We start from the raw sequence: 17,053 nt of genomic DNA, 5'->3' as shown, positions 1-17,053 counted from the left end.
TACTCGTTAAGTAATCTTATCACAATGTTTATAAAAAAAACAATACATTTTTTTTGAAGTTCTTCAGTGGAGTGTAGGGATCACACGATTGACGAGCATTTCATAAGTTCTCAGTGGAAATTTACAAACTTGCAAATAATTTTACAAAGTTTTATTTTCATTTGTAATTGTCTCGCAAGAGATATAATCTTAGCTGTGGTAATGTTTACATAGTTTTAATTCCGGAGATTGAAGAAAAAAACAATGATAACAATAAAATTAAAATCCATCAACGTTCCCAGTTTTATTTCTGCGAAATTAATTTTAAACTCACTCAACTGAAATTTTAGTGAAATTTCGTAAAAATCACTTTATTAAAATTCATTTTCTGCACAATAAAAATATTTTATCAGATAATTGAAAAACCGTATAGCATTATTTTAAATGCACTGAATTTAACATTGCAATAATATTGTTACAACAAAATTGTCAGGGACATTAAAAGTTTTTCTTCTAATGGACAAAATACCAGCATGGATTGAAATTTGCAGACAAAGCACAATTGATAAACAATAATAAAATGAGGAAGTCAGGGGATAATTTTTCCAACCCTTTTCTGGAGAATTTGTCTTTTTTTCAATGGAGATTTTTGAAAAGTGGATTAAGGGTGCCTTCCGTAAATTAATTTAAGAACCCTCTTTTTTAGAAAGGATAATCCATACTTCATCCTTTTTTTCCCACCAGACACAGAATTGGTGTATCGTGATGTCACGGGTGGACTTTCAATTCTGGACTTGGATACTTACACCGTACGAAGCTTTATGACAAATTCCTCATTCGTAAGTTATTTTGCCAAAACGATTGCCAAAATACGTCTAAATAAGCTTTTTTGTGTTACAGAGACAACTGGATGCGAAGAAATTCCTGGTGTCGCCAAATCTTCAATATGTGTTGCTTCTGTGGGATGAAACTTGGGAGGGTTCCAAAGTTAATGTGTTTGAAGTGGACACCCTAAACACATACACATTATCAGCTAAGGATGACACTCGAGAAGCCCCTATAATTCAGTATATTCTTTGGGCGCCAAAAGCGCCTCAAACCGTCCCTCGGGTTACGCCCACAAATACCACGAATGAAGCTGATGAGAATGCTTCCAAGAAGCCAGAGGAGAACGCCAAGCTGGGAACCAGCCAGGCCATAGCTTTCGTGTATAACAACGATTTGTACTACAAACCCAAAGTTCAGAGTGATTTGGTGTGTCGAATCACCACAACGGGTTAGTAATGCTCAAATTCTCTTAAGTCATTCTATGAGAGTTGGAAATATTCCAAATTGCAGACATTATCTCTTTCATTTCTGATTATCAGGATATTGTCTATACTAGTTGAATATGGAAGAAATTTTTTATAGTATTGTGACGGGAAGCTGTTAACACAGAGAATTTCTATCTATAACGATATCTCTTTTAAGCTAAATATGTGATATTTCTTTTACCAAAAGTTTCTTAAGTTTCTTATACATACATATGCTTATTTTATGTCTTTTTAGGTAAAAAAGGAGTCATATACAATGGCATTCCCAATTGGATGTACTCGAATATCTCAGATTTAAGGAGTGATACAATAGCATTCTCACCAGATGGTCTCTATCTATCGTTTCTCTCCTTCAACGACACGCAAGTCAAGGAATATCGGTAGAGTATCTCTTAAAAATTTATAGATAGGGTGTTGACATAAATTATAGCTTATGGTGTTTGAGTTCCCACATAAATCCTGATATTTTATCCATAAATGAATTTAGAAAATGAGCATAAAATACAACATTTTATCTTACTTTCATCAACTACTTTCAATTATTTTTGAAAAAAAAATTAATGGCTCTAATGAAATAAACTTCAAAAAAGTATTGCTTTAATAGTTTATTTCTGTTTAGTTTATTTGCATCTAAGTCAAAATCTTATATTAAAATTTCCTTTAATTCTAGGATAAATCTTCGGACCTTTTAAGGTTAATAGTGTTTTCTTTTTGAATAAGTCTTCGAATTGAAGTGTTAAAGTTTATTTTTTAAGTTGAACTAAGAAAACCACAAAAATTAACCCGTAATGAAAATATCAACACTTTTTAAATTGAATTTAATTGTTGGTTATGAGAACCTTTTAAACTTTTAAATACCGTACCGGATATGACCTTGTCCCGATCTGGATTAAATTTTGTAAAAGTACGTTTTGACGTTTTGGCCATCCAGTTCGTTGTACAAAACCTATAACTAAATTTTCTTATCGCAATAACTCCAGTCCCTATGGCATAGATTAGTCTCGAATCCTAGTGCAGTAGACTCTCGCTAATTTGGCTTTTTTTAAGATCGGTCTGTTTTTTTTTAATTCAGCGGTAGTTAAATTTGAAAACCAAGTGTATTACTCAAAACAATTTTCATAGTTTTAAGCTTTGTTTGTTGACATTTTTTAAGTATGACTACGAATGTCGAATGAAGTAAAATGCCCAAATTTGCCACGGCATGACTTACGGCGTTATCACACTTGCACATTAAAATTTTAATCTGATTCACATTAATTGTCGCTTGTGAGCGTCCAAATTTGTGTCTTTGAGTCACTTAATATTTGGGGTTTTTCAATTTATTGATAAAGAACTGGACTTGGCCTGCAAAAATAAGTTTAAACTTACCTAAAGCATAAATATTTTTCACATTAAAAAATTAAAGAGAAAATCGCATTAATTTTTCGCATTAATGCTATAAATAAATTTATATCAAATTTTGCGGGCCAAGTCTACCTTTTCATCAACAAATATAGATCAAATTTTGAATATAAAATGATTCAAACACACAAATTACGCATTTGGACTCTCACCAGCGACAATTAATGTGAATCATATTAAAATTTTAATGTGCAAGTGTGATAACGCAGTTAGTCATGATGCAATTTTGCGTTATATTAAAAAAATTAATGCAAGTCACAATAAGTATGAGTATGTAAACAGACGAACAAAAAATCGTTGCTTTTCAAATAGTTTGACCCCAGAATTTCTCTCTAATTCGAGTGACATTTCGGTCCTAAAGGCCCGAATTTGAGAGAGTCTATTGTATGTTATAGCTGGGTTTTAGAGCTTTTGATTTAAAAAACCTAAAGCCCCCGAGTGTCCTGACCCGAGCTATAAGGGGTCAAAGATTTAATTTTGTAATGGTCATATATCCGGTTCTAATTGTCAGACTTTGAAAAATGTTAGTGATTTGGAAGATCCTCGATAAATACTACAATTTTTTATGATCTCAACTTCGTAGGATTTAATCGAAGCTCCGATTAGTAAAAAAGTCTCTTTTTCCTTTTTACGTTTTAGCTGTCGGACTCAATCAGGTCCATATAACATTTCGCTCACTCTTCTTCACATAATGAGCTCCATCTCATTTCTTCTTTCTCATCTTTCATCTCTCCCTATCACAAATCGTTATTTGCTTCCTTATCTTTATTTATACTTGCCCATTGATATACATATTCGCGTACAATTTTTAGCCTTAAAAGATGAACAAAAATTGTTTTCCAATTATTTATCGAACGCGTTTCGATCAAGGATCAAACAGAGGGCTTCTGCGTCACAAAGCCAACATTTTGCCCACTGAGCTATACCGAGATCACATATCGAAAAATCAATTTCGAAAATTCGTTATTAATTCGGCTTGTCAGAATATACAGTAGTAGACTCTTGCTAATTCGGCTCTTTTAAGATTGAGCTACTTTTTAATTCGGGCGGCAGTTAAATTCTAAAAAAAGTTTGTTGACATTTCTCTAGTTTGATTATGATTATCAAATTAACCCTCTATTGCGAGGCCCTGAAATTAACCAAATATGCTCAAATTTGCTATTATTTGTCTGAGTTTTGACGTAATTTTACATTATTAAGGGATTTTCATGAAATTTACCTTAAGTATGAGCATGTAAACTCAAAATGTGTATGCAGATGAATAAAAATCGTTGCATTTCAAAAAATTTGTCGCCCGAATTTCTCTCAAATTCGGGTGACATTTCGGTCGACAAATGCCCGAATTTGAGAGAGTCTACTGTAAGCCGAATATTTATTATTATTATTATTATTATTTCGACGACTCAGAATATAAGTCGATTTTTTTTTACAAAAATCGTTATATTCGCTTTGAAGATTCTTCTTTATATCCTCTACCTTCTCTGTGAATATTATTCTTGAAAGACAATTATTTTCAAAGTTATAGAGATTTTAAATTCCAAAAATCCTATACTGTGCATGTAAAATATCAGCTTCAAATCGCTGTCCTGTAAAATTTGCCTACTGTGAGTTATTCGTTTCTCATTTTGAGCGATCGATTAAAATGAGAATATGTTGCAATTCATGAATGATAGTGTAAATTAATGCTCAAATGGTTAAATGAAATTAAGGAGTGTAGTACATGTAGGATGCTCGTAAACGATTTAAAAAATAAACAAGTATTTTATATGAGTAATAAATTTGCCTTACTTCGTTCTCTTGAAGGTTAAGTCTTCAATAATTAAAAACATTATTCAATTTTATTCGCAAATAACACTTTAGTAAAAATGTCTTATCAATTCAAAAGAAGATAGGAAATTATGGCAAATATATGCAAATATATGACAATAAGTTATGACCGTACCCTAAGAGTTACAGAAACTAAGCTGGAAATAATCTGGAAGACACGCTTAATTACTTCAGATGCGGATATCTTGCACATTTCATGAAAGACATTAAACTTGCTACACAGTAAAACTTTTTAAACCCTTAGAGCAATATTGTATCCATTTGCAAAATATGCTACGAAGCGTTTTTCACGATTTAAAATTTCTTTACGATTGAGAAACGATGTTTCAATAAAAGTTGAATTCGAAACATCGAACGAATGAAGCATAAAATTGTGAACTAAGAACATTAAAAGCAAAGAGTTGAATTGGTATTGATACAAATTATTATCAATGAGAATCAATGTAAGTAAATGTAGAACAAAAGGTATGCTAAATCGTCCTGTGGTTCGTGAAATGCTCGAATTTGTGTCATAGATGCTATGGCTCAAACGTAATCTCACATCATTTACCAATTCACATAAATCGGTTGTAATCGGTTGTAATCACTCATAAGATCTTCAAAATTGGCTTAAGACTATGACAATTTTTTTGAGTAATACACTTGGTTTTTGGGATAAAAAAATACAAATCGGTTTGTAAACGATTGAACTTACCAGAAATTTCAAGACCTTCCCAACGATTCCAAAAATTGAACTCGTTGTTCGACAAATTCGCTCTCTAGGGACTTTTAAATTTTGACCTAGAAAAACTCGTACGACACATTTTCCAGTAATCCCAAAAAATGGTTTTGGAAGGATGGTTAGGGTGGGGAAAAATGAAAGATAAACGGTTCTTGAATCGACTTATGGGGGGTCACATGAAAGTCCCAAATCGCAATCTTTAACTTATAGCCTATATAACTGGTAACGATCGGACGGACAGGCAGACGGATAAATCAGACGAACGGATTAGTTCCCGTACTAGTTGTATTACTTTTCAAATTGTTGAACGCTTTAATACCTGATTAATAATGTCAACCTTTCTCTATCTTTCAACAGATATACTTACGTCGGTGAAGGCTTTCGATATCCGGAAGTACGTTCTGTTCGCTATCCGAAAGCCAACACACCCAATCCAGTAGTTACAGTCTACGTTGTGAACCTATCTGTACTTAAATACATCTTCCCTCAACCTGTTCGCTTACCGAGCAGCGTCTTAGCGAATACGAGTTATGTTGGTGGAATGTTGTGGGCTTCTGCAACGGATCTCTCCATTACCTTTACTAACCGACAACAGACTGTAGCTTTAACGGTCCTTTGCAGGGCACCTCAGTTTGTTTGTCGGGAGGTATATCCAGAATACAGTGTGGACAACATAACCGTATTACCTACGGATCGACCAATCTACTCACGGCGTCGCAGCCAGATCAAACCAACTACCATTCCACCTACTGTAACAACAAGTGAACAGACAACGACTCCAACTACCGAAACCAATGCAACTGATACGAACAAAACAGACACTGCTAAATTCGAATTTGAAATTGGTGGTTTTCTTCTCAAACGATTACCAGTCCGAGATGGGATGCACGGGTACTTCAGGCACGTAGTTTTTGTATCTCCAACAGATAGCAGAAGCATCCCACTTACAATGGGTCGGTTTGAAGTGACTGAGATCCTAGGCTGGGATGAAAAGCGTGAGATTGTGTACTTTATGGCGGCGCCGGAACATGCCCCTGGTCAGAGACATCTCTACCGTATCAATCTCAAATTAAATTTTACTGAACGCACCAACAGAGTGTATGTGACGACATCACCTCCGATCTGTCTAACCTGTATCAATACACGAGCAACATTCCATTCTGACGCCATCCGAGTACTTTCTGTAAATGAAACAGCCGAGGACGAAAACTTCTACCCACCCAACAACTGCCTCTATAACCAAATCACCTTTAGCCACGATTATACGTATTATGTTCAAGAATGTCTTGGACCAGATTCACCGTCAATCTACGTGGTGGACACCCAAGCGAACCTCAAAGTCTTTGTTCTGAATGACGGATCAGACCTTCGAGAACGTCTTGCTGAATTGGCTCTGCCACAGATCCGTAGCTTAAGTGTGGAGATGAAGGATGGATCTATTGCTCAAGTTAGGCTATTTATACCGCCTGGAATGCGAGATGGCGAAGAAGTAGCTTTCCCGCTCATTCTGCACATTGATGGAGCCCCAGGAAGTCAACTGGTGTCTGAGAAGTTCTGTGTTGATTGGAATTGGTACCTAGCTAGCAAGCTACAGATGATTGTAGCACAGATCGACGGTAGAGGTAGTGGGTTCCGAGGTGAAAAGTTACGTTCAGAAATTATTGGTTACGTCGGAAACTATGAAGTTGACGATCAACTTGCAGTACTCATGTACATACGGGATACATTCCCCTTCATCGATCGCCGCAAGATCTGTTCCTACGGATGGGGATATGGAGGCTACGCGTCAGCTAGTGCTCTACTGGAAGACTCTCAGCGGGTCCTGCAGTGCTCAGTGGCCGTTAATCCAATCGTCTCATTTGCATATCATAGTAAGTTTATATAAAAAGTTTTGCAAGCAAGTTTTCGGGAATTTATACTAGGTGCGCAACAAAGTTTTCAACTTTCTTTTTGTTCAATTAAAGATGGAAAATTTCAAAATTATTCATTCACAGTACCGTTCTTTAGCAATAACCCGTATAACCCCACGATAAAAAGACGTCTCTTTCAACCAAAAGTTTGTCCTTGTTAGAGACTCATTTGTCTCATTAATTTCGTAATTTTCGGAGGTACACAAATGAAAAACAGGAAGGCGACAGGCATTGATGGCCTGTACGCTGCCGCTAAACAGAAAAAGGATTTTGGACCCGTCACTGTCGACTGGATCCTTAAATTCTTTAAGCATTGTTTGTATCGTCGCAAAATACCGAAAGAATGGCGAAAAGCTCATTTGGTGGCAATTCCAAGTCCCGGAAAAGATGTCAGCGATCCCAAGAGCTACCGCCCGATTTCTCTTTTATGTCATCTCTTCAAAATTTTTGAAAGTATGCTGTTGAAAAGGATTGCACCTGCTGTGGAGGACAAACTGATCAGAGAGCAAACTGGGTACCGCTCTGGAAAATCCAGCTCTGGTTAAGTTTTGAACCTTACTCAGTTTATTGAGAATGGTTTCGGAGAAGACAAAATCACAGATATTTCCTTCGTCGACCTATCGGCAGCCTTTGACACAGTAAACCACAGAACCTTTTCTCAAAGACCTACAATTTTACAAATGACTACGATTTCGCACAGATGATTGAGGTTCTTTAGACAACCGCAGATTCTTCGTTAAGTTCCGTAGTCAGAAAAGCAGAGTTCGGCTTAGGCTATATAGGTGCGTCCAACCCATTACTCTGTCTGGTTTAATATTGATTTACAAATCATGAATACGAAAGAGAATTCCAATTAGGATTCTGAAATCTAATTTGGCAAAAAATATTCCATCTATTATGTACTAATCTCTTAAAACTTCATCAAACGGAATAGGCCCGCGGGTAAGAATTGCCGCGTGTCCAAATTGTTCATGACCAATTTGGATAAGAAAAGTACAGCGTACCTAGTGGGAGGCGAGACAGTCCCTATAGAGCCCGGCAGATTTCTAATCTCCTAACAGGTCACTGTCTAAACAAACATCTGAATAGGATTGGTGTCCAATGTAACATAATGTGCAGAAGATGTTATGAAACTAAGGAGACCGTCATTCACTATGTGTGCAACTGACCCAGCTTAAAGCATACGATAAATTTTCCCCGATGAAAAATGGCTCCCACTTGGAAAGATAATTTTATTAGGATTATTTCCACGATTTTATTTTTTTTAGTCTAATGACTTCAAGTTCGAAGGCAGGACACAGATGTCCCTTCCGGAAGCGTCAGTGGAGATGGATTCAATCCAGAGTAAAAATACTCAGTTTCCCAAAGCTTTCGGCGTACTGCACGCCTTCCTCAGTGGTGACTGAAACAATTTGTTCTCTGGATTTCGTTAAAATTATAAATGTTACACCAATTGGTCGGGGGGAGAAGAAAGCTGACAACATGGATCTTTATCAGAAGAGAGACAAAGAACTACTCTCTCAGTAGTTCTTTGTCTCTCTTCTGATAAAGATCCATTTATCTCTTCAATTTTCTTATATTATTTTCACCTAGTGTCACCGAGTATGAGATAATGTAACACAGTAATTGAGAATTTGCGTAAGAATTGCAATGAAAATGCATAAATCAACGAAATACGGCGAGGGCTTTGACGGTGACGGTGAGCATTTTACTGTCAATGTGATTCTGCCCTAAATCGTGTTTGGATTTTTGTGATGATTGTTAACTTTCAATCTTCCCATGCTCTCGATCTTGTTGCAATAACTCAGTCAAAAATCAATATTTTTTAACAAGAATTTCACCAAAAGAAAGGTGATTAACCCTTTAAGGACGATTGGAACACCGGTGTCCCATAAATAATATAATTTTTCCTGACTACCTAAAGTTATTTTTTTCTTATGTCTGTACATAATCGTAAAGTAGAAGGTTGAAGGAATCTATAATATTTTTTGCAAGTCTCTAGCTATTTGCTATGCAGTAAATATTTAAGCTCAAAAATGGCGAATTTTTAAATTCTCGAATTCATAATTGATTTTATTTATTTTTTATATTTCCATTTTTTTTTTTTTAAAAGCAAAACCCTTTTGGCAATAAAAACTACAATACTCATACGCAATATTTTTCATATTATTCATTGGTATTCTCAGAAAAACTACTTAAATTTTCGGGCTATTTTTGTCCCTATCGTTCATAGAGACAAAAAATACACCGAATCAGACTCTGTTGGACTTTACAAGATTAGATGTAAAACTTATCATTGATTATGTTTCTCACTCAGTTTAATTTTTATTGTTGATTTTCAGTCCGTAAAAAGTGTCTCGTCGTTAAAGGGTTAACACTAAACCTCCCGACCGTTTTTGGTCGTTTTTCGGTCAAATGACAAACCGCGGAAGGGTAGGTTGCTCAACAAATTTGTCTTGGAAAAGAGCGAAAAATTAAAATTTAAGCGTTGTAAAATATATTACATTATATGCATATTTTAAGAAATTCATGGAGTTTGATAGTGACATTGTACCGTTTAAATGTGTTAATTTTAAACGGGTCAATTTGACCGGGTCTTGGTAGGTTTGGTGTTAAATTCTCTTGAAAAGAAAATGAAAAACAAAACAAAATCCAAAGCCTACTACAAATGACTTCATGACAAGCGTTGGAGTATTTTTTCCATCAACATGCATTATGTAACATCAGACGGATGTTGCTGGGCAGGCGGGGTGACATTAACTCTGAAAACTGCGACCGGTTTTAGTGTAATTTTTTCCCTGTTTTCGTACACATTTCACGAGATATCTCCAAAACTACGCAGTTGTCAGTTTAGGGTTTTCGGTTGCATCTTCGTTATGAAATTGGCTTTTATCTTGTATTAGTATTTTTTGCTAATACATTTTGCAATGACAGAAAACAGCTAACAAACTCAAAAGTTTTTTCGGCACGCTAGAAACATATGGGAAACATAGAAAACGTCATGTCCCTGTTGCTCGGTATAGCGGTGTTGTCTGACGAAGAACTATCAAGATTAAAGCCGTCCTGTTTGAGTTTATCCGAAAAACGGACTGGCTTGAACCATCTTGCCTTTAACAGGGATTAATTTAATTGGAGATGCTGTTGCAAAACAGGAAAAAGTGCCAAAATACTTAACTTTTAGAATGCACTTTTTCCTGCTTTGACACCTTTACTTTTCCTCTTCCCATTATTTATATTAAATTTATTGTTATTTTTATACCAGAAATGTCGCGACATTATAAAATGTTCGCTACCCATTGTAACTTGGTTCAGTTCTACTCAATAAACCGCGAAAACTTCACCGAAGACTTTTCATTTCGCTTCAGTGGTGCCGTGACCAGGAACACGGTTGGTTAGTTACACGGTTACAATGCATAGTGGGCCCAAAAGGAGACCTAGGTGCAGCGGTTCCGCAAGGAACCGCCCTCACTGAAATTTAATCTAATCTAATGTGCTAATCTGTGCTATTTTCTCCGTGCTTTTTCAGATTCATTCTTTACCGAGAGGTACATTCCACAGAACGAAAACTACCTGAGGGTCCTGCAAGAGTCTGACCTTATGTCTCGGGTGCAACACATGGAATCTAGGAACTTTCTCCTAGTGCATGGTACTGCAGATACAATGGTGCATCAGCAACATTCGCTCATCTTTGCCAGAGAACTCATTGAACATGGCATTTCCTTCAGGCATCAGGTTTGCTTGCCAAAATGGAACCATTCCTTCGATCTATTTCACTAACCCTACTTTCTTACGTAGATTTACACAGATGAGGATCATGGCCTAGATGGCGTTCTCTACCACGTGTACAAGACAATGGAGGACTACTTCGATGAAATGTTTGGACCACCGGAGAAGGACGAATGGGATCCCACTGGGCTTTTCACATTCAAACAATAAATAACCTCTTTGTCCTTTAAAAAAAACATAATTTTCGCCATTGCAGACTGTTCATTATTGTGATTTTAGATTAATTTTCGAGTAAAAACGGATAAGACAAAAAGAAACAAAGACAAAGATAACACCAACTCGTCAACCTTTCAATTCTGTCTCGAGGAAATGAAACAACAAATTACTTATAAAATGAAAATTCTTAAAAAATGTCTCTTCACTCAAGTAAATCGCTAATTCCATCCATAAACTTTTTCAGTATATATTTTCTTCGTAGGTAAAATAAATATTTAGCAAAACTATTTCTTGTGATTTTTCTGTCAGTAAACTCTTCCACATTGAGTTTTATAAACAATTTGTAAAATCAACAATAGTTTGATTGATCCTTAAAAGAAAGTTTCATATAACCGAAATTTAAAGATCGTTATTTGTTCTGATTTTTTTCTCTTCTAAAGTCCAGAGATAAATAAATGAAGGTGATGTGAATGAATTGAAAATTCCCATAAGATATTTAGTATTTGTATGTATAAAATGAACATGAATAAAACATGAATTGTGTGCCTAATTTACGAAAAAAAAAGTTAAGATAAATTTTTAAAAACAAAAACAAAAAAAATGATGTAGAGAAATAATTCAACCATTGAGTAATTTTTACCAATTTCTCCCAAAATCATAATTTACTCAAGTTTTTTTATTTATTTCAAATGAATAATCGTTAAACCGCCATATCAAATTTATGGAGATAGGAGATGAGACATAAACTGAAAAATTAAAACCGGGGATAAGGTATCCTCAATCAAACTTCTATCGAAAAATCTTGACAAGGAACTGGTCGTAAAACTGTTTATATGTTAAATGTTATTCAAGAAGATGAAGAAAAAAAACATCAATAAAAATTGTACATAAAAATCTCCAAACTGGCTAGAAAGATTTTTTGGTGTTTGAAAAAGAATTTAAAGAACAGAGTAACTAAAAACTAAATCAAGTATTTATCGTCTGTTGTATAAACTTGTCGAATCCTCATAATTAGTATCATCATTGAATAATTTCTTTGGGCTAAAAAAGATGATTAAAATGATGTGACCACCAGAAAACGAAACCACGAAATCCTTGTTGTGAACACCAAAGATGTTATTGAAAGAAATAAATCGATATTTAAAACAATTCTTTATTGATCTCTCGTTTGATTGCATCAGCAAATACTATAATTAATAAACAGTCAACAAGGCACCAAGAGCTTTCAAATTCAACAAGTCCGTCAGTTTATTTTTTATTTTCTAGCAAAATTCCTCAAGCAAAAGAATAGATAACTTCCGAACATGGCACTTTGGAGAGATGTTACCAAATTGACTTGGTCAATTATTTAGGAACTCATCCAAGGCGTCTTTTGTGTCTGAGTCATCCAACTCCACTTCCTCCAACGACAATTTTCTCTCATCCAGCTTTGTCTCAACTTCTGCAGTGGCCGTAAGGAAAAAAAGAAACAGTGTCAATCAAGCACAAAAACAAAAGGAAATTTTTCTTTTGAACTTTTACTTGGAATAGTGCCTTGTTCTTTGTAGAATTTCATGTCATCTTGGAATGCATCCTGAAAGACGCTCTGACGCTCCTGCTGCACCTTTCGCATCTTCAGCTCATGTTTCATCACATTATCAGCATGTTTCTTTGTCAATTCCTCTCGCACTTTTTCCAGTGCAGCTGCAAGAAGAAAGGACTCTTACCCGGAGCAATTGAAATCCGATACAAGAGCTTCAAAAGCTGAATAATAATTTCAAGTAATCAATTTTTTGTGATCTCCCAAAACTCCCACCCTCCACTCAGCATTTATTTATTTTTTTATTATTTTTTATTTATTATTATTGATTATTATAAATATTATTCATTATTATAAATACAATATTATTATTATTATTTTATTATATTATTATTTATTATTATATTATTGTTTTTTTTATTTTTTATATTTGCAATTTGGTACTCTCGAACATTGAGAGAAATCCGAAAAAGTTAAAATAACATTCCGGAAATGTTAAATTTACCCTTTTTCATGTTAATTTTACCCTTAAAAATGTGTAAAATTAACATTACAAAATGTTGATATATTTTTACACCTAAAAAGTCTTAAATTTCTGAGGAAAAAAAGTTAATCGCACCCTCTATTTTTCTTAGTGAACTCAAAGAGAGAGCAGTTTATAATCCAATTTTCCCAATTTGTCACCGTTCTGGAGCTCAAACGGTAAGCGGTAAGAGATATCGGCTCCCGGTCTTCGGTGATCCCCAATAAAAAAAAAACGATATCTCTAGACGTTTTTTTTTCATTACTGCCCCCCCCCCCACCCACCTGAACAATAAGGTAAAAAAAGCTGGCAAAGCGTCCGAGACCTTGCGAGCTACTCAAACTCCCGAGAAGGAGTTCTGTTTTATCGTCGGTTGGATCACCAAATGTCGTAACTGTCTAAGTGACCTCGAAATGCGTGCAACTCGGGGTGTTTGCAACTCGGAATGTGTGAAAATTCGATTGTGAGTTGAATTTTGGGGGTAATGCATCGCGTCGAGTAAACTATTCTTTTGGGTCGAAATGGATAAAATTGGCTCGACAAGATTCTTTCCCCCTAAAATCCAATTCACAATAAAATTTTCACGCATTCCGAGTTGCTCGCATTTCGAGGTCACATGGAAAGAATCTCAGCTAGCATAAGCTTATCTGGGCTTATCACTGGTCATTTTCTATTTTAAATAGTCTGAATAGGGAAGACCAACAGAAGAAAAAAGTTCATTGAAATCGGTTAATAAACATTAGAGATAGAGTCCGGTCCATATGGATACAGTAAGGGTTGGGGTACAGTGGGTTGGAGTATAGACGGATGGGACTCATAAGATAGATCTCGATCTCAGATGCAAATATATACTAAAATTTCATCGAAATCGCTTCATAAACACCGGAAATGCAGTCCGGTCAAGACATTTTCAATTGTAGCTCAAGTCAGGGAACATCGAGGGAGGAGTGCGACCAACCGTTGGAAAGGTCTCGACCTCAGCTACAACATACTAAAATTTAAAGAAAAAGTATCGTCTAGTTTTCGAAATATTAGAAATCAAAATTTTTGAAAATTAATTTTTCGATTAATTGGACAATTAATTGAACAATAAAATTTGTTGCCATTTTAGATTCTGAGACCTTCGGGAACTGGACTAACCCTGTATTCTGCAGACCACTTTACTTTACCGATCCATCACCGATTGTGACCGAGACAGTCAAGTTCAGAATTACAAGACCTTTCAAAAAATCCAAATTTGACCAAATCACTTCAAAATTAGTCCCTCACAGAGTGGTTGAACTTTGATCTTGAATAATTCAAGATGGCGATTTTTTCAAATTTTTTGGCGTCACGCTGTTTGTCCATCTGTTCGTCTAGCCGTAGCCTATATCACGCCTAGAGCCCAAACGCTTACAGATAGAGCCTTGGGATCTTCTGGGAACTCCTTCAGAAGTCGAGCCTGGGACCATTAAAATTCCACTTATTCCCCCTCTTCTTTCCCGTTGAGCATTTTTTTTTTCATTTTTGAATATGTTTCAGAGATTACCTAAACGTTTCGTTCTTTGGATAAAGGAAACACGGATTTTGACCTGGACTTATCCTCCTTTATTACTACATAAACGACGTTTCGGAACGGAACTTTATGGCTCCTTCCTCAGGTCTCAGGTTACGAAATGTCGTTTCTGTAGTAATAAAGGAGGATAAGTCCAGGTCAAAATCCGTATTTCCTTTGTCCAAAGTTCAACTCTTGACCGATTCTTAAACGGTTTCGTTCTTATTCGAAAATTCCGTTGAATCATTCCTAATAACGGTTTTTCAAGGTCATGGGTTAAAAAGGCTTTAGAGAGCACATTTATCAACCAAATGGGGTCATGTTCGGGCTAGTTGGAAAGGTCTTGGAATTTCCGATAAAACTGATCAGGTTCTAATCAGTTCTGAACCGGTAACCGGTTCATAGTCGATAAATTTTATCCGAAATTCAATTGTATTACTCCTAAGCTATTTTGGGCGATCTTTTGACCGTGGTGTCACATTTTCATGACCATATCACATATAAGATTAATATTAAGATTAATACTTTCTGAAGTGCGAGAATGCCAAAAAAAGATAGCAATTGTTTTATCTTGCCTCTCTGTTACATTTCCCCTCTGCGTACAAGGTTGGCAGCAATACAATCGTTCGAAAACTGACCGAATCACAGTTGGCACGCATGGAAAATTGCTCGAATTGCCTTTAATACGATTCAGAAAACAATTAATAAAAAACAGTAATATCTTACTCATCGTATTACTACTCCACTAGAGTGTACTCTTTCTTGCATACGTGATATTCTATTTGAAATTTTGCATACTATCTCTCTCTCCGGCTTTTTTTAATATTAATATTAATCTTATATGTAACACCACGGTCAGTGGTCAAGTGTGTCAGTGATTTTTGGGTTTGGGGATTTTTGTGTTTGGTGGGAGGCTTTTAGTGTTTTCACAAAGAATCTCGGATGGACACAACACAAAACCTTCAATCATCCGGTGGGTTGTCGCGTGATCATTCCTAAAATTGGGATTGTATTACGAAGCATGGGCACTTCATCCTAAATTTTTAAAAATGCAATTTTAAATTGAGCAGAATTCTCACCCAATTTCTTCTCTTTATACATTGCCATCTCAAATCGATGGTCCAGCTGCTTCTCCTGAAGCTCCAGGACTTCCAAGAGATCCTCCAATTCCATCATCTTTTTCTCCAGCGTCTCACATTTGGCACCAACATCCTTAATAACATCTACACAGTTATTAAGAGCCGTGACAACTACTGGAAGTGCAGCCAGAGTCACATTAACATCCTGAATTGTGGTCAGAGTCCGTTCAGTTCTGTCCCGGATTTCCAGGATGCTGGCATCAATCTCTTCTGCTTTCTTGGCATTTTGCTCATTGAGGTCTCGTATCTCAGTCCACTGACGTTCATTGATAGCCAGGAGATCACATCCGGCATAAAGATTAATAAAGGGAGGCACTGATGCTGCTGGATTTGTAGGAGTTGCAGGAGTTCCTACAGATCCTGGACTTCGAGGTGATTGTGGACTCTTTGGACTTGACGGCTTGATGTAGTGGCTGGAAATGTTCTCGGATATACTGAGGCCTTCTTGAATCACAGAATTTAACTTTTTTCTAATATTTCCGAACATTTTCACACAAAAATAATCACATTACTCCCTTTGATATTATGAAATGCATCGGAAGAGGAATGTCAAATCACATAAACTTTACATTAGTTTATCTATAGAACTCCAGGGGCCGTCATTGGCTTATCTGAAACACAAACCATGTGGTAATGTCATCTATGTTTGAACCAAAATTTACATTGAAATTCCATTTCAAAAAGAGTGAAACAAATTTTCTTTCAACGACATTTTTAGGAGAAAATCTGTGTCAATCACCTTGTATTATTGCCTTGATGTGGGAAATAACTTTTAAAGGTTAAATTTGACTTATAAATTATTTTTATATTCAAAGAAAATGTTAAAGTTTTTTTATGATATTAAGATATTGATTTATCTATGAATAAAAATTAATAAATAAAAAAAATATAATTCTAAAATATAATGTAGTAAATTAGTTTTTCTTTAATATCAGAGAACATACATAAATATATATCCCAAATAATTAATTAGATGAATTTGAAGCATGACAAACGGTTTTTATTTCTTTCACGAATTCTCAGATGACTTCACATATTTTTAATCAAAATGTTATTATTGTAATTTACAGTTTTCTTCTATTTTTAGATGTCCTTAGTGTGCATTTCAAGTTAAGTTTAATAGACAATTTTTTACATCCTAATGGTGACATACAACATCGTTTTCTTGGGAGAGAAGATATCAGAGAGAAATAATGTGAAATAAAACAGTGCTAAAGCGTCCCAGCTTTATAGAAAGCTCTAACT

At 35.4% G+C, this 17,053-nt stretch overlaps 2 protein-coding genes across 6 annotated transcripts in view; one reads left to right on the top strand and one right to left on the bottom strand.

The window, feature by feature from the left end:
• The window catches only part of LOC129808058 (inactive dipeptidyl peptidase 10), a 273,322-nt gene extending 261,080 nt beyond the window's left edge, over positions 1-12,242 (top strand). For all 5 annotated transcript variants that reach the window (XM_055857740.1, XM_055857738.1, XM_055857737.1 and 2 more), the window contains 6 exons: positions 724-818; positions 880-1,255; positions 1,528-1,672; positions 5,599-7,112; positions 10,678-10,883; positions 10,947-12,242. In XM_055857740.1, the coding sequence (XP_055713715.1) occupies positions 724-818; positions 880-1,255; positions 1,528-1,672; positions 5,599-7,112; positions 10,678-10,883; positions 10,947-11,087 (2,477 nt within the window). In that variant the 3' untranslated portion in view covers positions 11,088-12,242. The remainder of the gene's footprint in view (positions 1-723; positions 819-879; positions 1,256-1,527; positions 1,673-5,598; positions 7,113-10,677; positions 10,884-10,946) is intronic.
• LOC129808067 (dysbindin protein homolog) lies at positions 12,227-16,379 on the bottom strand. The gene is made up of 3 exons (XM_055857749.1): positions 15,749-16,379; positions 12,615-12,776; positions 12,227-12,534 (listed from the first exon to the last, which is right to left on the bottom strand). The coding sequence occupies exons 1-3, from the start codon at positions 16,293-16,295 to the stop codon at positions 12,434-12,436; spliced, it is 810 nt and encodes a 269-aa protein (XP_055713724.1). The 5' UTR covers positions 16,296-16,379; the 3' UTR covers positions 12,227-12,433.
• Positions 16,380-17,053: the final 674 nt, after the last annotated feature.

The sequence above is a fragment of the Phlebotomus papatasi genome, chromosome 3 (genome assembly GCF_024763615.1).
Source record: "Phlebotomus papatasi isolate M1 chromosome 3, Ppap_2.1, whole genome shotgun sequence".
Lineage (NCBI taxonomy): Eukaryota > Metazoa > Arthropoda > Insecta > Diptera > Psychodidae > Phlebotomus > Phlebotomus papatasi.
This window is presented reverse-complemented; position numbering and strand designations above follow the sequence as displayed.